Here is a 26,813-nt window from a genome sequence, read left to right as displayed (position 1 = left end):
AATGATTAGTAAAGTATGAGGCATGCTGCACTGTTTTGCAAAGAAAATACATGCTAAAGCATGCATGCTTTCCCTAATGCATAGAAAACTGAACATGAAATAAAACTTGGATGTTTTGGACAACCTACGTAATCCAAATGCCTAATGTATGCTCAGGTTTATCATCACACAGAATTTTTCTGAACACAAAACAGCAACTATGTTTACAAATATACTCAATACATGCTCATGAAAATATCTGTTATAATACTGAGTGAGATGCACTCTTCATCACCATTTCTAAAAGAAAAGGTAGAAGCATTCCCTGGTCAATCTGGTGACCTGAAAATTCAACCTACAACCCTGGAAATACTGGAAACAGTGGGTCACAATGTTTCAAAGGTAAATTTTCATTCTTCAAAGCTGTTGCAAAAAGCAAGTATACACATTAAAATATTATTCAGTATTATTCTATTGTGTTCATAACTGTGCTACGCAAGAATTACCTTTTCTTCTTGGTAATTAAACAACTTACCTACTTGAATAATTTTAAATAAAATCTTACACGAAAACCTTTCCCACAGAAATCTCCATAACTCACAGTTCAAATAGATGCATTACTCCCCAAACTTTACATATCAATTTAGGAGACTTCTCTACCATAATCTCAAAACTTCATGTAGAAAGTAGAAGCTTTGAAGTTAAATGACGTATATAGCCACTTCTGGTCAGTACACTCATTTTTGCAAAAAGCCATACATATTAAACTCAGTGTGTGGAAACATGCAAAATAACACAATTTAGAAGTAATTAGAGAACAAAAGCTGGAAAACTTGAGTGCAATCTACCTTTCTTGAGATGTACCACACCCTGTGGTATAAACAAAATCATTAACTTATAATTGCACTGATTCATTAAATTTCAGAATAGTAAGGGTTTCTTAATCTTTTCTCCCTGCGCGGTAACCTTTGATCCCGTTTTCAATATTCCCCTTTACTACAGCATTTGTTCCCGCATCTATTTCTCCACTTAGTTCTCGTCTTTAACCACCAGGTGTCAGAAGGGAACCTACTCACCACAGCTACACCTTTTTTATTAGTTTTTATTTATTTTTACAGATGCATTGATGCAACCATCCAGGCTTTTCTCAGGCTACAGTCACAAAACAGCAGCAAATTTTCAGGCTTTTCTTCCAATAAAATTACAAATGAGCAAATTTCAAAATGTAATTTGCTCAGTCTTTGATTAGTTTTTATAAAGCATAACTGCATTTAAGCATCCTTTTGTAACTAGGAAGTTAAAATTTATTTATGCTCAAAGAAATTCACAAAATTACCTGTTTTTTAGGGATAGGGGATTGGATAAAACAATATGCATGTTGTTTTAACACACGATTCTAATCCTCCTTCCCTCAACCCCATTCCATCTACTCCCATCTGTCCTCTCTTCTTTACTTCCCATTGCACTTGAACTCTTTTACAGTCCTGTAATTCACTACTTGTAAGGATGCCAATTCCATAGACTGGGAAATGAGGAGACATCTTCACTTCAACTTAATTTTTGTTTAGTTTTTGGGTTTGTTTCACTTTTAAGACATGGAAGAACCCTCCAAACCTAAAATTTCAAACATTCTCAGCACCTTAAAGATTCTGGTACAGTGAAAATACGACAGATGTGAGAAAAAGAGACAAATGAACAGGGACTTGTGGAAAATAGCCCAAAACAAGCCAATAGTCCAGTATCTAAATACTGTCCAGATATTGAGATAATAGAGAGGACATCAGAGTAAACTTACTACAGGACATGAAGTATCTTCACAATATCCACTGAATTCCCCAAGAATAATAGAAATGTATCCACAGAAAACCAGCTTCCTAAGGAAAACAAGCACCCCCTTGATGGCCTGTTACAGAAGTGAGGAAAATAGTTACTCCTCTTTCTGACTGCAACGCAGTATAAAGCACTATTCAAAAGCAGTCACCTGAGAAACTTATCTGCCTGGCCATTCCTCAGCTGTGAGGGGTTACAGTTACAGTTCATTTACCTAATAGCAGAATGAATAGTTTCGCTTGTCATTTCACCCTTCCAGAAAGGCAACATGACAGGTGCTGCTGCTGGGGACATTCAATATTAATTCTTTCTCAATAAACATCCAACTTTGTATTTACAAAACCAATCTATTACAGGACCACGTTCACCAATGCTATATGGTAAACAAGTAACACTTTATCAGCAAACATGAGGAACAGATTTATTACAGATTTTCTTTGATGAATTACAGACTCTACCGACTTCATTTAGCACAAATTTCAAACACAAAGTACTTACTCCAGATCTGTAACACCACCACAACCACTGTATGCTATATACAGTAAGTATACCTTGAGAATGCATGTATACTACACATGCAGTATAGGTGCATACTTAAGTCAAACGTGGGTGCATATGTGGGTGAATGTAGGGAAAATAAACACCCACACACACAGACACGCTGCTTCCCCGGTACAGTCTCAGCAACTCTCAAGTTCAGAACTGCTGTCAAACTTAGAACATCGATATATGCAAAACTAAGAAATGCACAATAAATAGGGTTGGGTTTTTTACTGATAAAAGTACATGTCTGTGCCATAGCAGAGGGAGAAAACTTGGCAGGGCTGATATTGAATTCATCTAAGAAGAAAGACAAAGAGCAGTTCTAAATGCAGGTGCAAATTTTCAGAAAGCATCACAACACGTGAACAGTGAGACTGGAGAACAGGAAAGGGAATTCAGTAAAACTCAGAGACATTTCTGTTACACAAAGGGCTTCATATATTTTGAAACAGAACCATGGAAATAAAATACAAAGTCATTCTTCTTGTATACACAATTGCTCTTTCACTGTATTTTAATTATATAACAACAATCGTCTCATAAAACCCTGTGACTATTTTGGGTCTTTGCAACATTAGATTGCTCAGATCCATAGTGGGGTCTACATTTCAAAATAAAAACTACAGTAAAAGAAATCACACTATTTGCCTTTATTATATTCAGGCAACAGACTAATCTTCCCTCTAGGAAAATATTAAACTCAGAAATCAGCTTTCTACTTTGAGTGGACTGAAGCTGCTCTGTATGTGAATCTTAAGCACGCTGGTATCCATGGCTACACATATGTGTGTATCCAGACAGGGCTTTGGACACTGTAAAACCTGTCCTTGTCAGGCATCTGCTGCAAAACATGCATCCAGACTCAAAAACAATAGGTCTCCTAAAATTACGTTTCTACAGAGAGTACGCATAACAAAAATAAAGCAGGGATTTTTATTGAAAAAACGGAGCTTAACTCTTCTTCCCCCTCACCTTGTGAAAATATAAGCTTCAGTGTATGGGAAGGCATGAACATTTTATCACATGGCTTTAGGTACAGACAGTTACCATTCTGTAAGTGTGGGGCTAGTCTGGGGTTTTTTTTAAGATGTAAGTTTAAAAAGTCAATACTCTTTCCTATTCTGCATCTCTATCTAATGCTAATAGTTTATAAACAGAAAGGGCATTTTATCTGACTTGAAAAATAGGTCAGAATTCTTATCCTAATTTTACGGATGGATAAACTGAAGCTTGGAAAGGTCCCAAATCTTTCCTGAAGCCATTCCAAAATGCAGCTAAAGGACTGAAAATGGAACACAAACATCTTAACAACAAATATTAATCATCAACAGGTGCCTCTCTTTTCGTTCCTGTCTCAAGAGGCACAGTATGAATGACAGTATCAGCTGAGGTGGGGAGAGGAAAGCAAAGGATATTTTTGTTGCTTGATTGTTTTTGAGCATGGTTTTCATTAGTATTTTCAAATTAAATCTTAGCCCACAGCTCTCCAAGATATTTGGAAAAGTGCTGTAGTAATCAGCACATGTACAACCTGTCTGTGGCTGCACAGATTTCCAAGCAGAATTATACCCAATACCTTCTAAATCCATAAAATCATAGCTTTAGCTAGCATAAGTAAGGGAAAAAAAATTCATTGTTACTCTAGAATATAATATGGCTACAAAAATCTGGCTTGTAATAAAACCCTCAGCTTCTCCAAAACATTCTAGTGTATCTGTCTGATTATGAAACACCAAATAACATGCACCTGTCATGCTGCACAATAAATGCAGTAAAATGTAATAAAATAATTTACAAAAACTTTATGCACTCTGAGGTCACATCAAATTGATCAGTGACCACTACATCACAAAAGCACTATCTTGAAGCAATGCAAAAGCATTATCTTGAAGCTGTTTGCTATACTGCTGCTTGATCTAATTCACTACAGTAAAATTTATAATAGAATCCCAGAACTAAACCCTGAACACCACAATGAAACCAAATAAACTGAAATTACAAAAAAAAATCTTTTTTTTTTTACTTAGGATAAAACCAACTGTTGGTAGCCACTGATACAAAAACTTCCTTCAGGACACTTAACAACATCAAGCATTGTTTTTTTTTAAAGACAAACTGTTCAAGGCCACAAAGGAAGCTTATGCCAAAGAAAGATAAGAAATCATACTCTTATCTTTCATCCTTTTGTGCCAACCATTATGCCTCTCTTTCTCTCACATAAGCTGGTTATTCCCTGCATTTACATCATGGCCATAAAGCTATTTTGCTGCTGGGAACTGAGAGCATAGGGGATCAAAGATTTGATATATATGAGACTTAGCAATAGTGGCAGAGGTTTCTCTGCCACTATTTTGTATTTCATTCACCACTTACCCAGACATTTTTGTGTTGTAAGAGCTCTCTCAGACACCTCCTGATTTTCTTATGTACCCTGAAAATTGTGCTTACATCATCACAGACTCTGTTATAGAAATTGTGGCACCATAGAGACACCATTACCTCACTGCAGATTTAAGGCTGATAAACAGACAGACTGGGAGAAAATGAGGTTTTTAAATTTAGTACAGACAGTTGAATTAAAAAGAAAACATTGAATGAGAAAATGAAAAAAACCTCACTAAGTGAATTAATGTTTCAAGTGGCTTTTTTTAACGTTTTCTCCAGAAGGAATGTCAATGTACTTCTCATTACTTTTTACATTTCTGTTTTGCTAAGCAAAAGACTAAACTCTCTCTGCTGTATATAAGAGAACTAGTTTGATCCTGAAGGCTAAAATGGTATTTTTAATAGGAATAGCAGAATCTGTGTATCTGTATCACCTTAATGTGGAGACTGTTCTTCAAACATAAGTAGTTTTATGAGCTGCAAAACCCATGTCTAAACTTCTTTGCAAGTGCTGACCTAGTCATACACAGTAGCTGAGATATTCATTATGTGTGGATTCAATGTGATGCAGTATCACAGATTAATTTCTTCAGTATAGACATGAATTTGCCTCCTCTCTCTGGCTAGATATTTTCACCACACATAATGGCTGGCACATCTACCCTTCTGTCACAATTAATGCTTAAAAATGTGAGAAGTCTCCCTGAGAATTATGGAGGAAAAACAAAAAAAAACCCTTAAAGCAGAGGAACAGAAATTTAGAACCAAAAATATATGCACAGAAATGTCTTTGATTCCATGGAAATTATTTCCATGGAATAACCATAAATTAAAATATCCTTTTTCTAGTCTTCCAGGACATTAATGTACTACAGACTTTCTGGACTTCAGCTGTTTTAGACACACTTCAAAGAAGTTCCAATTTCTCTAGAGAATCATGCAAGCAGCTTGTGCTAATTACAGAGAGCCAGTTGACAACGCAGTCACTTGCTCTGTGGAAACATAGGAATTAAAGAATTAAGAAAACATAAGATAAACCAAAATATTGTAACATCATCCATTCAATTCAAAACTAAAAACTCAAGATTCAGATACTGCAGGAGACAATACTAGGACTGCACAAACAGTTATCAAATGCATGAATAAAACCTGATGCTCAGTTTTATCCCTAACTTCTTTTACTTCTAATATTCCTAGCAGGCCTAGTCAGCCTCACACACGTGTTCCTTGTTATGTCCATTTGCTTTTCAGTTGGTTTCCCACACATCAAGCCAGACTATGAGCCTCAGGAGGGAGTTAGCTACTCCTCCAAGCTGCTATGAGTCATTGTGATGTCTGCTGCGTAAGCCAAATTAAGCCTGAATTTCTTGCTTCCACTAGGCAATAAGAACAATGAGGAAAAACATGACAAGGAGGTGAGAAAAGATCAAAAAGCCAGGGATACTCTCCCTCAATATCCCTGCCTTCCTGTCATAGTTGTCACGGCGCATGGTGATGAAGAAAGTAAATCAAAGACACAATGTAGAATTGCAAAAGAGATTACTCTATTCCAACTTTCAAGTTCTTCAGTCTTACTTAAATCCTATTTTATCATGACAAATGAAAAAAAAATCTATGCTACCTCATAAAATATGTACATATTCGTGTAGCCTGTTAGAAGTACAAAGACAAATTTATCCTTGGATTTGAACATATATTTTGTCTAAGCCTAAAATAAAGCTGTGCTAAATGAATACTTACCTAATAATTTATCCTTTTATTATTGTTTTTATATAAATTCCTCTTGTTTTGGTAGATGAAACTCTTGATCACAGAAATCAAAACACCAACATATGTTGTTGACTGAAAGTTAATAAAACGAACCACTTCAGCATTTTTTAAGGTATAGATATTCATCTATTCAGGAAACATCAGTGGAGGAAGATTGGAATCATAAACATCCCTGCCACACACAGTTTTTGAACTCCATTCTGAGATCAAGAATTTTTCATTTGATCTTAGTTGTCTGGACAAGACACTGAGGTAAGAAATAGGGTTTCTGGTTGAGACCAGCCAGTTTAAATAATGCAGATGATTAACTTGCATTACAGCTTGTTTTTAAGAAGTTCACCTATTAAAAGAGGGGAGTCAAGAAGCTTCTAAAGTATTGGTGGCTGGAAGGGAATTTTGGATGTGAAGGGGCATGAGGGGAAATGCCAGTATACACATGCACTTTGAAGGTACCTACTACTGTCAGAGAAGATAGTGAATTTATAAGTTTTGCTATATTGCCACTTTCCTATTCATAAAAAACCCCACAAACCCCAGCAATAAGACCAACATTGAATACAAACCCCATTCTTTTAATCTATCATCACTACTCATGAACAGTACCTTGTTTCACTTGTAGGAGACTCTATATATTTATTCCTTTGCATAACACTTCAAAACAGTCACACAAGTCCTCAGAAAAGCCAGTGTAAGTGATCCATCATGTACAACTTACAACTGCTTTCCGGGCATCCGTGAGTAGCTGAAAGAAGCAAACCTACCAATCTCTGAGGCACACCTATAACTTTACTGCAGTCTTAATGTATGTTGCAAACATAGTCTTTGCCTATTTCCTTTAAAAGCACAGCTTACATCCCCATCCCAGCTGAATCACCAGTGGTTTGTTTTCATTCAAATCCCTCTGCCAGACGCTGGAGCAACTAATGAACTGCAGAATCTGGTCTATAAAAATTTGACTTAGCAAACAAACCATCAACATGTTGATGACAATGCCACCCAAAATATCACAGTAACAAGAGTAACAATTTACATGGGCTCTAAGCCAGTCTGTCTTTCCTATTCAAATTTCAAGAAAGCAATGACCTAATTTCTCTACAAGTAGTAGAATCTGGAGCTTTTATTAATTCAGTTTTCTTTTCTTTCTTTCTTTAAGCATATGTTTCGCCACAGATTATTACAGTCATTAGAAGGAAAAATATTTATTTAGGTAAAATTAAATATAGCAAGCATATAGCCTATAATAAAAACCTAAGAGTAACATGAACTTGCCAACAGCTGAATACCTGTCCTGGTCATCTAAGTGACAGACTCTCACCCTTTAGACCAATCAGATGCACCATAAATTCAATTCTATACATTAAATTCAATTCTATATATTAGAACAATGTTGTTTCTGTCAAAACCAAGTTTTCTCAATCTTCCAACAACTTTTACACTTCCAGTATTATTCCCTCTTTACAAAAAAAGAAAGATTAAAGCAGAGAAAACTGAAAAGAGAGGGAGAAAAACTAAGCAATAAAAAGCAGTAGATAGAACAAATAGGAGTACTGTTTCTCATATACAAGGTCAGATGGATACCCACCAGAATTAGAAAGAACCATATAGCGTTACCCTGAACAATTTCTCACAGCAAAGTAGTATAAAAGCTTTTTTTTTTAAGTTCCACTTAACACTTTTTAGGTGGTATTTTCTAAAATCTGCAGGTTCCTGAAGAAGAGATGGTTTATTGTCTTGTGCTTTAATATTTCAGACTGTTCCTCAGTTTATGGTTAATTTCTAAATATCGAGGACTTACTGTTTCATATTCAAGAATATAAATTTGTACCAGAGTTGTGGTGGCTAAAATAATCACTTTCTCCCTTTTAAGTATGCTATGTAAATATCTAAATAACAAAAAAACCCCAAGAAATACTTTTTCTGCGGAAAGCTTATCTGATAATTAGCACTGCACTTTGGACATATCCTTTCAATACCCTTGCACAAGACAATATATGTGGTTAGCTATAGAAGTGACCTGACTGGATATGAGCATTCCCCTGTTCATACACATGTTGCAATAATGGTATTGTTTACATTCTGGACAGTACCTGAAGAAAATCTGCAGCCAGACCAGAGTTCAGCAGGGAGCTGCCCCCTGCACCAAGGCATCAGAAAAGGCAGTCATGTTGCCAGGCGTTCACTAATCTGTCACTCACTTGAACAGAATCCCACTGGAAATGGATAACTTAACCAGAAAAACCCACTCCTTTCCTCACAAATTTGTACGTTTGCACGTTTGTAGTTTTCAACACGTATTTAGCCATTTACATTTAACAATCAGATGCTGAATTAAAAAGTAGCAGTAAACCACACATACAAAACATAAGGTCTGTTTTTTCAGATAAGAAAATACTGAGACTTATCACCATCTCTGTATTAAACAAGATTAAAAATGTCAGAAACTAATTTCAGTAAATGCTTCGCCTCTTTGTTTTACCTGCTTCTGTGTACTTTAATCCTACTTTTACTTCTTCATGCTTTGCTTTTGGTGGCGGCCAGACAGTCTGGAGTCTCCCTGGAGTCTTGTCATCTTGCTCTGAGGGACTCAGGTCAGGCTGTTAAAATTACGCAAGAAAAAATTAAAGTCTGCAGTATCAATTGATTCCAAACAGCAACTGCCATGCTCAGCTCTACACATGTGCTCCAGAAAGATTATCTGTCTCATTCTACTGATTGAAACAGTGCTCAATTGGTTGGAAGGGACACAAATAAATCAGTGTAGAAAAATATTTTTGAGGAGGAAAGTAGCATCATGCATGTGACACGCAATGATTAGTTGAAACTGTTCACATCACTGTGGAGAGCTGTCTATGCTTTGGTGAACCACCGAGGTGGTCATGAATGTAATGTTTTTTCTCCTCTATCTTTACTCCAGAGTGAAAAGACCCATCTGTGCTCCTCTTACAAGTAAACATTAGAGCAATTCACCTAAGACATCATTTGACAATATAATTTTCTGGAAGCAGAGATAGTTTATGAAATTCCTGCCCCACCCCCCGCAGATTGCTCAGTCCACATACCAGGTAATACTGCCACATCAAAGTAATGCTGCAGCTGTTAATAGGACTGCACTGTCAACTGGAACGCCAAAGTAACTCTTTAAATGGGGAAGGGGTGGAGGGGGAATGACCCACTAAACAAGTATTCTTATAGAGGGATTTTTTTAATGCATGTTTTTTTAGATCTCCAATATTTCTGTAATCAGACTTACAACATGTTACTACAAGTAATTGCATAGACACAAGTGCAACAACAGTGAAACACTATATGGAAATGGCCCCATAAATGGCCCACAGAAGGAAGGGAAAGACTAGACCCTTGGACTCTGGCTTTGCCCTAAGAAAATACAGATTTGCACTAGACCGGACATTAAGCAGACATTTATAAAAGCCACTCCTGCTGAGTCCTGTGCCTCCGCCCTCCCTGTGTGTGATGAGAGCTTCCCAAGTAGGTTTGCTGTGAGCCACACGAACGCTGACGCCAGCACAGCGACTGGGGTAAGCAGGAAGGAGCACGCCAGGAATGGGAAGGGCACACACAGGCTGCAATTGCTGTACATGCCACAGCCAATGAATACCTGTTTTCTCGTCCCCAGAGGTAATTTACTACAAACTGGTATTATCAGTCTACCCAAGTGTTAGCCAAGATTTTTTACATGTTTTTTTATATTATGCAAGAATAAAACTTTTAAAGAGAGTTTAACCAACTCGGAAAATCAACTTAAGTAGCTTCAGGTTTAAGGCCCAATCCTGAAAATTGAATTATTCAGGTAATTCCCCCTTCAGCCAACAATACTCCCCTGGGCTGATTACATCTGCCAAAGATGTGATGGAAGAATTTTGAGTTGGGGGAATGCCAACCAAAAGGTTACTCATTTAATTAAAGAGTTCAAATCACATTCAAAGTAATTTATGATTGTATAAAAACTTTGCATTGATTTTTTTTTCTTAAAAACATACTAACTACATCTCCATATGCCTAAGAGCATTAATGTTGCAAACACTTATATTAATCAAAAATTTGAGTTGTCTAATTTAAAGCACTAACTTACACCTGGATAAGTTTAAATGCTTATCAATCTTGGAAAAGCCAGTTGTATGCATGTAAACAAGAAAAAAAAATTACTTCAGGTTCTATGTCCTCAACAAACTGAGCTGAAAATCACCCACAACTTCTTTTATCAACTCTTATCATAAAATTATTCCTACAGGTAAAATGAAATATTACTTTTTAAAATAAATTCCTCAATGAAAGATGTGAGGAATGAGACAATGACAAAAGAAAACAGAGTGAGATTGAGAAATTATTAAATAATATTACAGTAAATATCTGCAGCATCAAACTGCTTTAAAGCTGTAATTAGCATATGGAGAACTGTTATGTAGGTATCTTTTAAAATCAGAAACTGATTTTTAAGTTCTCACATCTAATTGAGAGGCTTTTACAGTCACCATCAGTTGTGGCCAAATTCTGCTACAACGGCAGATGATCAAAAATTTTGACAAACAAGCCCCAAGATTTCCTCGGCTGGAAATCCAAAATTTGAGACTGCCAGAAGGAGAGAGCAATTCTGACATTTTGATCTTAAGTCCCCACCAATAATATTTAAACAAGACATTATTTTCTTATCCTTCCACTTCCAGATCTTAGGAAGAAAAAGTAATTCAACCTACAGATTTGTCTGATGGTCCATCCCCAGGTTTTGATTTTGACCTTTCAAATACAGCTTTCAAGGACTCTTTTTCATTTCTCATTTTGCGTTTTAGGGCTTCCAGCTCTGAAGGATCTGCAGTTGTTTCCTTCTTGGGAGGCCGTGTGAATAAAGCTTTAAAGGCATCCAGTGCAGATTCAGCAGGGCTTGATTTTATCTCCTCAGAGGGAAACCGTGGCTCTCTTTTGCTGGAGGCTTTGTTCTCTTGAGCTTCATCACTGTCCTCGGTCTCCCCAGATCCCTCACCAGAGTCCTCAGTTCTATCTTCATTCTTGGAGACATCTATGTTTAACAAGTGCGAGAGCTGTTCTAGGAAAGTGGGATTTGCTTTAGGTTCAGATGATTTTTTTTTATTGGTCAAACCTGATGCAATACTGGATTTCTTAACAGGCTGTCGTAATTTAAGCACAGCTAAATCATTCTCCCTTGGTTTAATTTCTGTAACAGTTTCCCCATCTTCTGTGGTTAGTCCCTTTTTCCTCACACGTAGTCCACTAAAGAAAGCAGGCAGCTGGAAAGTCTTTTCAGCCAGTGCTGTTTTTTGGAGTGATATATTATCAGCTGAAGGTCTTTGTTCTTCATCTGAAAGTTCTTGAGGGCATTCCCCTGTAGCAAGAAAACGAGTGAATTGCTCATCCATTAACATTTTGTCTTTTCCATTGGAGTCATACTCTAGAATACCATCCAGTTCTTTTGGGAGCTGCTTAGAGAATGGTGGGTGTAACTCAATGTCATCTGTATCCACAGTGTCACCACTGTTGCTGTGCCCTTCTGATTCTGACTCTTCCTTATTTTGACTGCTATTGTCCAAGGCCTCAGCAGACAAAGCAGCATTTTTTAGCCCGTATTTGCTTGCACTGTTCTCATCGGTGTCTAGATCCTTATTCTCCGTGTCCGATTCTGTGTCACTTGTTGTATGAACCAAAGTACCTTGTACAAGAATAGCATCCTTGTCATCACTGTCCAGTTCAGACAAAGAAGACTGAACAAACCTCAAATGCTGAAGAAGTAATTCGTTTTGGTCAGCTAACTCCAGCTCCAGGCCTGCTTGCCTGCCAGACATTGGGTCAGCTTGGACACTGGTACTACTCACGCTGTGCTGATTTTCTGAGTCCGCATTACAACCATTATCATTCCTCTCATGCCAGGTGTTAGCATGAGCATTTATATTGCTGTGCAAAGGTTGAAATGCTTTAAGCACTGTTTCTTCTTCGGGACCTGTAGATTCAAACTTGGTTGTAAATCCGAACAGTGTTTTCACAGAAAATGTAGTGAGAGAGTCATGGTTGCTTTCTGCTGTGTTCTTCAGGTCTAAAAGCTCACTACAGTCAGGCATCCCATTATGTTCTTCCATGTTGCGTGAAGTAGCGAATAGGTTCCCTTCCAGCCGTGCTGCTGACTGCTGAGCAAGCACTCACTGCGTGCATTCAGGCTGCCGGCGCTGCAACAGGCGGCCCGGCCCGCGCAGGCCGCCGGCCTCCCGCGCTCCCGGCCGGGCCGCGCCGCCGCTCCTTCCGCCCCGGCCGTCGGGGCTCCCCGCTCCGCCAAGGGAGCAGCAGAACGACCCACCGTAAAAAAAAGTTCTCGGCAGCGTCTGGAACTTGTTCCCTCGCACAACAGGGGTTTGTCACAGCACTAACCTCGGCTGGAGCCTCGGCCAATGGTCCCCCCGGGGCTCCGCGCCCCGACGGGCTGCGCGCCCCCGGCTCCCGGCGCGCCGAGCCCGCAGCGCCCGGCAGCTACAGCAGCCGCCCCGCCGGGCCGAGCGCGCCGCGGCTGCTCCCTACTTCCTTGTCCCGGTGCGCCAGCGCTGGGTGGTTTTCAGCAGAAAATTCCTGACGGATTCCTTTGCATAGTCTTTCCACTCGGATAAAGAACTTCTTTTGTAAATCCATAATCGCCAAAAAATGTCAAATGGAAACCCGAGCTAACGACTCTGAAGTTTCCCGTGCCCCCTCCTGAAGCCCTTGCAGAACCCCCAGTGCCCGGCTGGGCAGAGCCAACTCGGGTGAGCGCCCTTGAAGCCGAGGAAAGTAGGAAAAAAAGAGACTCTCTTCCGATTTGCTGGAGGTTTCATCTGGAATGCAGATTTCAGCCTCCAGGGCCATGAACAAAAACCAACGAGACTGGTTTCATATTACCACTGTCCTCGCTCTGCACAGCTCCTGCTGAGAGGTGCACACAGGTACTTATCAGAGACTCCGGCCGCGCCCAGGGACCGGGAGCGCTGGGCGGCGGAGAGCGGCCAGCGCCCAGGAGGGCCAAATTAACTGTTTAGAAATCGGACAGCCTTGTCCATCTGCACGGCACCAGCCTTGGATCGTTCCGAACCAGAACAATCTCTGTTGACATATTCTGTGATAATTTCATAGACTGTACTGCTGTATGTGTGAGATTTATTTAGTTGATACAAACAAAAACACTTGAAGGAAATCTACAAAACTCTCTAACTGAACCTATGATACTATATATTTTTCTTATCAATACATATAGAGAAAGTTCAAAATACTCTTAAGCACTATTGATATTCAGAAAGTCAGTAACATTTGGGTCAGGTTTCCATCGCAAGTCTCCACTTTTGCTACTTTTTTTTGTTGTTTTTTTTGGAACTACAGAGACTGCAAACCTTCAGGATTTTATATTCTTCTCATTCCCAGGCCTTTAAGAAATTTTTTAAATCAAATTTTCACATGGGTACCTCAGAAATTAAGGATACCGTTCTTTGATTTGCACACAAGTTAAAGGGTCATTCTACAGTCAGCCATTTAGCTGTGACGAGTAATCTTAAGCAAGCAGCACGGGGAAAGCTGTCCTTCACAGGGAAATCAGCTGCAGATCACACCGCTGTATGTGATTACCAAAAAACATCTACTAAATAGCTGAGTATTACAGACAACAAGCAACAACAAAGTATCCCAACACATTTAGCTTTTGGGTTAATATTTAAAAATGTAAACTGTACAAAAAGCATTGGTTTGCCTTTTCAACATATTATAAAACATCATAAACTCAACAGCAAATGCCATTGGTATCTCCTGCAGGGACTAAGTTTCCTGAAAATCAGATTGCAATACTAAGGGCTCAGATGAAGCTTACAGACACCTTTTCAATTACAGGGTTGCCTGCATACCTATAGACAAAGGGCATTGGAAACCTTCCCAACTTTATCTGTGATTTAACATAGAGCATTGTCTTCTGCCCTGCTGCCTGGCATTTCCTTAGCATGCTCCAGACTTGCTTCTCCACTATGCTTAATCATCAGGTGCCAAGGTCAGAAACAACTGATGGATCATGGCTCCCCTGGTTTCTAGGCTTGATATAGATTAATATCACAAAAGGAAGCTCTACATAAAGAAACAAGACACAGAGTCCTTATCACTCCCTATGCCAACCTATTCTTATAATACCAGGATTTACAAAACAGGTGCAAGGAAGCTACCTCAGCACTGGTGATTTCCCCCAAGACAAAATTTCTTGAAGGCAAATCTAAAGCAATTCTAAATTCCATTTTATGGCAAAATAAATGGGGCAAAGTGACAATACTGAACCAAAGTTTTCTACATGTAAATGCACATCTATTTTTATGTTCAATTACATGATTAATTGGTCATTGTTCTGATAAATTGTATGGTTATGTCTTGCTTATTTATGTATGTGCCTACTTATTTGGGGTTGGGTTATGATGGATAAACATTAAATCATATTTTCAAGAATAGTTTTGTTAGTCACTAACAAAAAATATACCTATATGAACAACTTCATGATGCCTTTTAAACTAAACATAGTGATTCAGATTATGCCAAAATATTTATTCATCTGTTTATATCAACAACCCACACTTAGAATAAAACTTCCCTGTAATAAAAAAGCTGTAACAATCCTATAAATAGGTTAGTGATTACAGCCACTATTTAGCTATTTAAGATTTTAATGGACTTAGGAAAAGTTAAGTTTAAAAGTGGACTTAAAACAGGAATCTCATACTTCATGTCTAAACAACATCCCAACAAAATTTAGGAGACCAGGACCAAATTAGTAGTGAAAAGGATGGTGCTTTGAGTGTTAGGCTGAAGTTATACAATATATGGAGTTGCTAGAAATCCCAAAGTTGAAAAGTGAGTAATTAAAAATCCAGAAGCAGAAATATACCCTATAAAACCAGAGGTAATCTCACAAGCTTGCAGAAAATACTGCTTTATATGTACCTCTTTTTGTAATAAACTCTAGGAAGTGTGGAGAAACTTTCAAGCTTTTAGAGCTCTAGGATGAACAAGGAAACTCATCTCTATATATATGCCTGGAGAAATGGCCAAAAAACTGACTCAGTGTAATGAGTGAGTCAGCCAGTCTCTCAAATTCTCCACACAGTCCATAAACTCCCAGCCTAAAATAAGGCTTTTGTAAAGACCTGCTTCTCACATTCTGATTATCAGCCCAGTGGAGAGTCCTTTGTTGAGGGACTCAATAGCTGACAATGAAAGACATATTGGTTACTTACTCAACAGAGTGTTTCTGGATAAAATACATACATCAATACTTTTTTATATTAAAAAGAGGTCATCATTGTGATGTAAAATGAGATGGAGCCAGTTTGTTGGCTGAAGTTTTTTAATGCTGGGTGAATCTATCTCATAAGGAAAGTCTTTCTGAACAGGCTGTAACACTGCATCTAAAGGAACAACTTCAAAATCTCTAGAAAAAATCAGTTATGATTATGTTACAAGCCTCTTTACTTAATAAAACTGACAACTCTCTGGTGCTTCAGAAAAGCCCTAAAACCTGTTATAGCAACTTTCAAGGCAGTCAATGCACTAATTATACAAAAGGACAACCATTCCTTACAGTTTAAAGCACATTTAATAATCCACACCCTTTCTGACCTACATTTAATCACAGACAGAAGTCACACCTACAACTCACTCTAGGTCTGTTCTTGAGATGTGTAAGAGCTCACCTGAAGTAGGTTTTAAAACTAGCTTTGAAGAAAACACACATTAAGCCGGAATGAAGTCATCTCATTTCTACCACTATCATATGGCAGAGCTCAACACTTCCTGACTCTGTATCTGTTCAGATTGCCTTTTCAGATCACTGTAATAACAAACTGGATAAACATGAACAGGACAGAAAGACACATTCTACAAAACACCAAGGTTGCTAAACTGAAAACAAACGTTCTACTGCTTTTTCAAAATAAAGAACCTCAAATCTAGAAAAGTTTGCCTAACTTCTTGAAAATAGTCATAGAATAAAATATGCACCGTGTCAGGCTTCAGAAGAGCCTTGAGAAGCAGCAGGCTCTGTAGCTTGGGTGGCTTGAACTGATCTGAAGTTCAGCTGACACAGTCCACCCTCTGCCCTGTCCTCAGCCTAACTTTTACTGCTCAGATTGAGAATGGTTTTAACATTCCCCTGCTCTCCTGTTTGTCTCTCCTGCTGATTACCTCATTTTATACTTAGTATTTTAACTGTTTAAATGCTCTAAAATAGGAAAGGCAGGAAAGATGGAAGAAAACCTGTAAGGCCTCGATTTTCATCATTATTCTCAGCCTTGTTACCTCATTTAAGACCATTATGTGAGCAGCTTTCCTGAGTTTTGAGGGATCTGGGTATCACCAACATAATTGCTTTAAATTTAAGTAATTGATTTTAGATGTAGCAGCAGAAACACAGATACAGGAATTCATAGCAGAATTCAGCAATACATGTTAACAGAATGTGTGGACACCAGACACATTTGGTGTAAGGGTCTGTATAAATACATCTATAAATGCAAAGTGTTTTTAAACATCGTCATCTAAATTCTGATTGACATGAAGATATGGACTACTTTAGAGAATTTGAAAAAACACTGTAATAGCTATATGGTTATAAAATCAGAAAGCACATTAAGAAACTCAGTTTATATTTTGAAGGAGTGCATACTGTATACTGTATCAACAAATGTATGGAATATTAGCCTGTAAAACCTATCACATGAGAAAGCAATGGTAGATCTGAGACAGAGCTTCTAGAAAGATGTATTGGCTGATCTGGTTAATATGAGCAGACATACAAGTACCAAAGGGAACAGAAGATCACTATAAATTTTGTAAGTAAACGAAGGGAGACCTTTGTACATTAAGGCACAAAGGCTGGCACTTAGTGTTACAAAGAATGAAGATGAATTTTTAATCCTTTTCCTCTTCTAGTTTACTCTCTTTTCATCTTCTTTTCATTTCAACAGGCCTTTTGCTCCCCATCTACAGTGTGATACAGCAGTTTAAAGATTAAACAAAAGTTTTATAAAATAAAATTCACAGTTACATTAATTTACCACAATTTCTTAAATAATTACTGGCTATTAATTGCAATTTTAGCAGCATTTTCACATCTCACTTTTAAAAAAAACATGTGCTTTTTTAAAATCTGAGATGAAATGCTGTATAGAAAATAGGGTGGAGTTTCATTTCTATTTTGTTTCATTACCTTCCATATCTCTGTATCTTCTCCATGTCAAAGGTTTAAAATCTAATGCAGGATCTTTTTTCATGCTTCTGGTGTAGATTGTGCATTCAAAATTTCCGTCAGAGCCGAATTCATTCACCCTCTCTCTCATCTACATTATCTACCTTCTTCCAACCAACAGAAACATAGAAACATCTTTTCAATAACATCATGGACAAGTTGGAGAAGTGGGCCTGTGGGGATATTATGAGGTTAAACATGACCAAGTGCTGGTGCTGCACCTGGTTCAGGGCAAACCCCCATTATCAACACAGGCTGGGGATGAACACATCGAGAGCAGCCCTGCCCAGAAGGACTTGGGGGTGCTGCTGGGTGAGAGGCTGGACATGACCCAGCCATGGGCACTCCCAGCCCAGAGAGCCAGTGGTGTCCTGGGCTGCATCCAGAGCAGCGTGGGCAGCAGGGGAGGGAGGGGATTCTGCCCCTCTGCTCTGCTCTGGTGAGACCCCATCTGCAGTGCTGCATCCAGCTCTGGGGTCCCAGCACAGGAAGGACATGGACTTGCTGCAGTGAGTCCAGAGGAGGGCCTTGAAGATGATCAGAGGGATGGAGAACCTCTCCTGTGAAGACAGGCTGAGAGAGTTGGGGTTGTTCAGCCTGGAGAAGAGAAGGGTCCAGGGAGACCTTACAGCACATTTCAGCACCTGAAGGGAGCTACAAGAAAGATGGAGAGGGACTTTTACAAGGGCCTGTATTGCTAGGACAAGGGATAATGGCTTCAGACTGAAAGAGAGTAGGTTTAGATTAGATAGTAGGAATAAATTCCTTGCTTGTGATGGTGGTAAGGCTCTGGAACAGGCTGCTCAGGGAAGATCTGGATGCCCCATCCCTGGAAGTGTTCAAGGTCAGGTTGGACGGGGCCCTGTGCAACCTGCTCTGGTGAAAGATGGCCCTGCTCATGGCAGGGGAGTTGTAATTAGATGATTTGTAATGTTCCTTCCAAGCCAAACCATTCCATGATTCCATAAGCAAACACTATATATGCATATGCACAATTATATTACACATTAATGTTAGGGTGCTCCTAATCCAGAGCAAGCACAGCTATTTAATAAATAGCTTTGTTTTTCATATTGTTATTATTATGAATATAAGTGCATTTTAAAACAATAGTGCCAAACTTTTGATCAGTCAGGCTAAATGTTTTCTTCTAATAGCAGAAAAGGGCCATAGATAACATGACTGGGTGTAGTGCAACTGTGAGTAAATAAATTGGTCTATTTTAGATGCTGTTTCCTCAGAACATGATCTTAGCTTCAGAATTGCTCTCCAGACACTGGCCCACCACAGCTGTCTTGCTGTCCAGTCTGATGACTGCACAGGGAAGACAATATCTGGGTGTGACATCCCATTCCGAAGAGGAAGGGAACACCCAAGGGTTGCTGTCATCAGAGCAACTCGTGCAGCCTGGTTTTGGCCACTATCTTTCCTACAGGCTGCTTCTAGCAGTGCTGCAGTCCAAACAGATTCTGATGGCAGCAACTGCTGCAGCAGCCTTCTCACTATCATTCTTTTGGCAACTCCTCCTTCAATCCCATGGACTCATCTTCAAGAACAAAAATAGTCTTGGAGATACAAGGGGTCTGTAATTCAACCCAAAGTCCTGTTCTGAAAGAGAGTCACAGGGAGTGAGCTTCATGATAAAGTGTCTTGGTGGGTCCCTAGCAGTCAGCCCATGTTGAGCACCCTTTTTAAAATCGAAATTAAACACTTTTGTTCTGAGTATTTTAAAAAGAGTGGAATAAATATTCCTCCTTGCTAACTACAACAAACGGAAATTATTTAATTTTTTCATAATGCAATTAATTAGATTTTTACACGTTTCTTAAAAAGTAAGAAAGATGGAAACTACTAATCTCAGATATCTCTTACGTTACACAAAATATTGTTCTTAAATGGCCTTTAATTTGTAACTCCTCCTGGTCTATACAAGGACTTCATAAACGCAGACAAAGAATCCTTATGGACTATATACTTCCTGTTGTAGTATATATTTCTAGCAGTGATAACAGCTATGTCACAGTTCCTCTCAATCCAGTTATTTGTTTTCATCTCAACAATTTATTACAAGGATAACCCTGTACCTTCACACTGGTGCAAGAATATTCTAAATAATTATCTTAAGAAAAGAAAGTTAGGACAAGAAATAAATTTTATAACAAGCTCAAGAGAATACCATCGGTGACTGTAGGCATTAAAATGCATTTTAAGTGTACTTCTAAGTAACTTTTTGTATTTCCACCAATAGATGTCACTCTTACACAAATTTGTCTTAGTGTTTCTTTGCACAAACTTTATGTAATCTAGTCTTTTTTAAAGCAATTTCTTTCAATCATTCAATCCTTTCCATGTTTCTTTCCTCTTCTTCTACATTCTGTTCCCTTCTCCCTCCAATTTGAAAACTACTGCCAAAACATGTCTCTGTAGGCTGCTTACTGCTCACCCTGGGAGCACGTCAGTATTTCCAGCTACATTAAGCTGGCCTGACATTGTGATTAACTCCGCTTGCCCTCCGAAGCTTCAGTGCTTTATATCCCAGGAAGTTTCAAAACTTTTCCTGTCAAACTCATGGCCAGTCTGACTCCAGTGCCAGTTCTGCTTCTCCAAAACCCTGAGAAGCAGCAGCATGGCTCCCAGCGCTTGGGCTGTGCACGTGCACACGTGCACACACAGCTTGCTCCTGCAATGCATTTCCAGGAAGCAACTAATTTAAACTAAACACCCATCAAGATTTTAGAAACGGCACATCGTGTATCTTAATCTATTTATATGATTTCAGAAATTTTCTGTATGCATTGCTCCCAGCAGCACAAAGACACATGGATGCACAGACCATCTGGAAAACTGTATCCCATCCAAAACTTTGCAGTTTGTCAGATATTTTGGAACATGGTTTTAGACTGACCTGAAATAAACGCAAACCAAAAATGTAATTGTATATAATAAATGCTTGTTGAAATCCAATATAGCATGAATACAGTCCTACTCACATTCAGTTCCAGGCTCAGATGCAACACATTTCTGTTGATCTTCTCTTTCTCACTTGAATGAGGAAACGAGTTTGAGTGCCCCAGTCTGCAATCCAGAACCCACGTATCTTCATCTCTGTTTGCCACATCCAAATTAGTCAGCCGCTCAGTGAAGTCATCCTTTAAAGCAGACTCTGCTGGAAGGCCCAAATGAAATGAACTAATTAAATTAAATTAAATTAAATTAAATTAAATTAAATAATTCTGTAATGCATCTGCACACAATCCCTGCACACAAAAAGTCCTATATCTTTTTGAAACTCTGGTACACACTACCACCAACATGTGCACTTACAGTTCTTCTGTTTGTTTAAAACAAAACGGAATGGTATAAAGGGGGTAAAAACTTTGTTTTCACTCAGAAAAAATCTTTCTTGTCCTTAGATTTTGTGGGTCGGATCTAGCATGAAAAAAAAGTGGGCTGCTTGTCTTTCCCCCATACATAGACACAGACTATGTGTAAGATGCTTGAGTTTTGACCTCTGCCAAGGCACTGTTAACTGGTCATCCTAAATGCGCTCGTCACACACACATTTCAGAGGTGGGTGTGAAGTATAAAACTTCACTAAGGAAGCTCCACAAACTAATTTGACAAACTTTTTGACATTGGCTAAACACAGCCTTAGTGGGGACCGTGCCAATCCCCATTAGTCCCTTACACCAAGTGCATAAAAAACAGATCTTTTTATGATCTTTCAATCAGAAGTGATGCTTAAGATTTTACCTTTCTCCAGTAACCTTAAAACATAGTATCAACCTGGTTTTGGAACGGTTTAGGTACGAACAGCCATGGATTTAATGAGAGAGGTAAGAACAAAACCTGTCAACCATGGAGGTACTTGTCTATGTCATGCATTGCAACCGCTCAGCACTCTCCATCCTGTTCATAGCATTGCTGGTTTATTAGACCCCCAAAAAATGTATATTTCTTTATGATAGCTTCCACTTCAGCAATGAGAAAACCAATGAATTCCATGAAGTTAGTGTGCCCTCTGAAGTGTAATGTCATACATAAGATACATAACACCTCTTTTTATATTCTGTAAGATAGATACACTCTTTCATAGACACATCCATCTTGGATCATTTTACTGGAAACTTCAGATATTAGCACAGTTCCTGGCTGCTGCTTATCATAGCTTAGCATTATAAAAGAAACCCTGGAAGTGTTCAAGGCCAGATTTGATGGAGCTTCGAGAACCTGGTCTAGGGAAATATATCCCTGTCCATGATATGGGGATTGGAACTAGATAATCTTTATGGTTCTGTTCAGTCCAGGCCTTTTCTGATTCTAGTAATGGCACTTACAATTTTGTAATTTTTAGAAGTTTTTGTTTTTTATTTTTTTCCCTAACTTTAAAAGACCACATTAAAAAAAGAGGCAGTAGGATCAGAATCTGTATAAATGTTTGCTTAAATAAAGGCTGATTTTCAAACTTTCTGATAGCTTCCAGTCCTAAATAATTTAGGTGCCACACCTAAATTAATTATAAGCACAGTAAAGTAAAATACTTGATAAAATGGCCAATGATCAAATTACAAGTCAGTCATTATTGTGTGAATAAAGTCATCTTCCATCTTATTCAGATGAAATCTCAGTGTGAGATTCTATCAAAATAAAGCATTTCTCCAAAAGAGTATTACATATACCTTTACACATTTTGAAATTATGCACTGCATATAATATTAAACTGTATCAAGATATTCAAACACAAGACAGCACATTTTAAGACATTCTCAGGTCCAGATTTGCTATCTTTTAGATCAGGGATCTAAAGAGAGACTTGCTTTCTGACTTTCTGAATAATTGGATTTCTGTATATTGTTACACATTTGATATGTTTTTTATTGTTGGCCCTTATGCCATTATGTAAGTGTTGTGGTTTAACCACAGCAAGCAACCAAATACCATGCAGCAACCATGTATCCAAAACATAGCCCTGCACTAGCCACTGTGAAGAAAATTAATTCTACCCCAGCTAAAACCCACTCATTAAGTCATTTCCATACTTAGAAACCTTTAAGATCAGAAATACAAATATTATGCTTTTAATATTGAATACAAATATTATGCTTATAATAAGCTGAATAAATGTATTGGTTGAATTTTGACCTCATATTTGTTGCACCATACAATTAGCCCAGTTACCTCTAGCCACCCACCTTTTACGTGATTATGACATGGAAAATATAAAGAAAGTTCCAGGTGAGTGGAGAGGAAAAAGTAAAAATCACCGTTTTTAAGGTAATAGGACATTATCTGTATCATGTTAGCAAACCTATCATGACAGGTTTTGGTGCTTCTCCTGATTTCTGTCACAGATCAGTGCTACAGTTTTTGTGGGTATCTACTGACTTTTCATCACAAAAAAATTGGAATCCAGTCATATAACCTATAAAAACCACATATGCTTTCATAAAAAATTAAAACTGCATTAAAATGCAAATTTACATAGTAAAAACCAGGAAATACTACCATTTTTAATTCAATGCTCTTTGGGAATTCATTTTATATTTGTAATTACAAAGATAAATTACATTTATCTTTGTAATTATCTTGTAATGGTTGCCCACCCTGCTCAGCATTATTTCTAGTACTTCAAAGCTTGATTACAGTTTGTAGTTTGCAGTCATTTTGGACCAATTATTCTTAGCTGTGTTGTTCAAGGTGTCTGTTCTATGTCAGCTACTGCTAAAGAGAAAATTCATTTGTAGCAGTGATTTTTACCCATAATATGCTTACTCTAATAATTTCCATTGATTCATTAAGTGATACAGAACTGTAGCAAGAGACCACACTTAGAATTCCTTCTTGCAGCAGCTGGTATTTCCCATAATTAACTGGCCCAGCTACGAACAGTCAGCCTGCCAAATGCTTTCTGGGCCTCTAGAAAACTTAATACTTAATACCTCCCTCAGTTTTTGTCCAAATTTAATTTTATGCACTATTATATTAATTTATGGTATTTTTTGCTGTTGGCAGACTTGTCCCAAGTCTGTTACCAAGCCTCTATTCTCCACCCTCTAGGCAATTATTACTTAATGTTCTGTTATCTATGCATTTATCCTGGTAGCTGATGATTGCATTCCTCCCTGAACCAGTTCTCACCTGCACACACCATTAGCATAAAACCACTTCTATGGTAAGGGACTCATCCAACCCAGTAGAGAGTGGAATATGAAAGGAGAAATTTAACCATCTCTCTAAGTATTCTATTTTAAGCAAATTTTTTAAATGTTTTGTCATATTTTTCCCTGAAGTTCACCATTCTGTCAGCTCTGACAGATGGATTTTACTGCTACTGACACTTATCCAGGAAACATTTTTTTTAGAATTGGCAACCTACTGTAATCTGATTGTGTTTAAAAAAAAAAAAAAGTCATATATATTTTATGCAAGCATATGCAAACACATGTATATATCATTGAATCATAGGCTAAATTTAGAAAGTTTTAAAATGCATATGTTTATCCTTCAGCCAACTTAACTGATTTGACATCTTTTTTTTTTCTCTCTGAAAAAAGAAGGCTTTCATGAAATTTTAGTTGCTATTCAAACTGTCTTCCAGGTTTTACAGTTTATACCACTTAGGAGTGCCTCCTGTGTGCAATGTATGTACAAAGAAGACTGCCCAAATAGAGATCTGCTGCCATCTATTGTCCCAAGGGAATAGAAGACAGAGCAATGTAAATACAGGAAGACTCAATACTTAATGCTTCTCTGGGAAATTTTACCATGCAGACTTTGTGAGTGTAGGGAAACAACTTTTTTATGTTGTCACAGGTAGGACAGATGAGGCACTCAAACCTCAGGGGTACAGACAGGGTCAAATCATCAGACTGTGACAACAAATTGTACACCCAGGATTTTCTAAATCTTCTAGTCCTATGCTGAACATACATAATTATAAGGTAATTACATCTGACTTCTTTTGTAAAAATTACCATTCTTGACATACAAACTCTTTTAAACACAAATTCTTAAATTAGCAAACAGGCATATTAGATACCATGTAATACATTTCTGTTAAGTTGCCATTGTGGAATACACAGTTTCTATGGACAGTCTCTCTCTGTAGAAAACCTGAAAAAAGAAAAACTTTTTCTTTTTTTGTTACTAGTTCAAGGAATTAGGATGTCATGATATCCATTTCCTCAGGTACATGGTTTGCTTAACCACAACACACTTAGCTTTGAGGCCAATGTTTACACTGATTGCTTTTAGCTTTGTTTCTTGACCACTATATATTAATATTTCAATCACACTCCGTTCTTTCTAGATTGCCTTATTATACCACACAGGATAAAAATATAATGGTTATTCTTTTTGTATGTTGATTCCTATGTAATGTACAATTCTGTTGCCCAGTTGATTGAATGTTATGAACACTCATGCATGAATAAAGAAAACCTTGTGTTAATTAGATACTTGTATCCACTGCTTGCCTCTTGGAAGGAGTGAAAAGGAGGTAAATAAAATTTAAATCTTTGTACGCCATTTGGGAATGAGTCTCAGAATGCCAGGCTTTGTGGACCTTTTAAGTTTGGGGGTGGGGGGCTTAAATTTTAGAAAAAAAACCCCTAACAAACAAAATAAATAATCAAGTAGGTTTTTTCAGCAAGTGAACCACAAAACTGAAACAGTCTAACTCAGAAATTGCCTATTTAAAGGCACCATTTTGACAGTAGGAATGAACACTCTGAATCATGTATTCATGAGTATTTACGGTACTTAGAGGATTTTTAGAGGATTTACGGTATTACTAACATAGGAGAATGTTATTACTGTAGGGATTTAGCTCTTGCAAGATCTTAAGTCAGCAAATCACAGCAAGTTAAAGAGTCTTTGGTACACTTCCTTGCTCAAATGGATGAGGCTTGACCATTGTTATTGAAAGCATTGGTGGAACGTGAAGATAAACTGAGTCAACATATCTTTAAAAATTATGGAAATCCAAAATATGCAGATCCTACCAAATTTTTTTGCACTGCAGCAGGAACCTCAAATTTCATGATCCATCTCTCTGGACTGACCTTTTCCTTTCTAAGCAGTAAAAGCTTTCTGATTTCTCTTCTTTAAAATCTCTCTTTTATTTTTGTTGTTACAGACACCAGTGTGTTCAATCTCAAATTAAAACAGCATTGGAAGGAGTCTCAGCAGTTGCAGATTCTGTGGTTAGATGATACTGCACAGCTCCATCCACATGCCATCTGTGGTATCTCATATCTGTTAGTATATAAAGACATTAATTCTGTATAAACATATAAGTTATGCACTCAATGTTCCTGTGTATGCAGCTGACACAGAGGACAATAAGATTTTATTTTCTGGAGTTAAAGTCTATTTTGAAGTTAAAGAAATATGAATAAGTAGGGAAAAAGAGAAGAGAATTTGAAAGAGGATTTAAAAACCTAGAGGAAGCCATCCTCCTTCCCTTTTAATTTTCCAGATTTCCTTCATGGGAAGGAAGCAAATAGAAGTAACCTGTTTGCTCTGGTAGAGACCCAAGAGAAGACTGAAATCTTAGCAGCAATACAATTCTTTCTGGTTTATTGGATAGAATGTAAGAAGTACATAGTTGTTTGTGCAGAAAAGTGAACATTGTGCACTAGGTAGACGAATAAATCCTTTTAACATGAAGAAAACTCATAGTGCAAGACTAGACACACTGGAAAACTATACTAAATGCTGTCTTTGGGAATGAAGATATATGTCATCTTTCCCCCTAATTGATATAGTTTTATTTAATCTGTATCGTAGCATGGGGCGATTCATAGTATAAGCAGTTTAGCAGAACCCTTGCTGAAGATTGCCTGTTTCCGCAGTACATTTAGAAATTCTTTTTGCATGATGAAAAATCGTGAATTTTAAAAAGCAAATGTTAGGCCTGCTACTTGCTATATTGCTATAACAAAGAAGCGTGAATGGCACATTACGTAAATCAAATCTCTCAAAGTGGTGAGTGTGGGAGCAAAGCCCTGGGGCAGCAACACCCTGCAGTGGCAGTTAAGGTCCTTGC

At 37.9% G+C, this 26,813-nt stretch overlaps 2 protein-coding genes across 2 annotated transcripts in view; both read right to left on the bottom strand.

The window, feature by feature from the left end:
• Positions 1-12,656, bottom strand: part of LOC138111604 (formin-like) — a 140,223-nt gene extending 127,567 nt beyond the window's left edge. Inside the window, exons 1-2 of the mRNA XM_069017687.1 lie at positions 11,220-12,656; positions 8,984-9,101 (exon numbers count right to left, since the gene is read on the bottom strand). Of these exons, the coding sequence (XP_068873788.1) occupies positions 8,984-9,101; positions 11,220-12,611 (1,510 nt within the window). The 5' untranslated portion in view covers positions 12,612-12,656. The remainder of the gene's footprint in view (positions 1-8,983; positions 9,102-11,219) is intronic.
• Positions 12,657-19,716: 7,060 nt separating this feature from the next.
• Positions 19,717-26,813, bottom strand: part of LOC138111607 (formin-1-like) — a 42,100-nt gene continuing 35,003 nt past the window's right edge. Inside the window, exons 4-5 of the mRNA XM_069017695.1 lie at positions 20,755-20,930; positions 19,717-20,669 (exon numbers count right to left, since the gene is read on the bottom strand). Coding sequence (XP_068873796.1) covers positions 20,526-20,669; positions 20,755-20,930 — 320 coding nt within the window. The 3' untranslated portion in view covers positions 19,717-20,525. The remainder of the gene's footprint in view (positions 20,670-20,754; positions 20,931-26,813) is intronic.

Source organism: Aphelocoma coerulescens, chromosome 5, assembly GCF_041296385.1.
Source record: "Aphelocoma coerulescens isolate FSJ_1873_10779 chromosome 5, UR_Acoe_1.0, whole genome shotgun sequence".
Lineage (NCBI taxonomy): Eukaryota > Metazoa > Chordata > Aves > Passeriformes > Corvidae > Aphelocoma > Aphelocoma coerulescens.
Note: the sequence above shows the minus strand (reverse complement) of the source record. Positions and strands in the feature narration are given on the sequence as shown.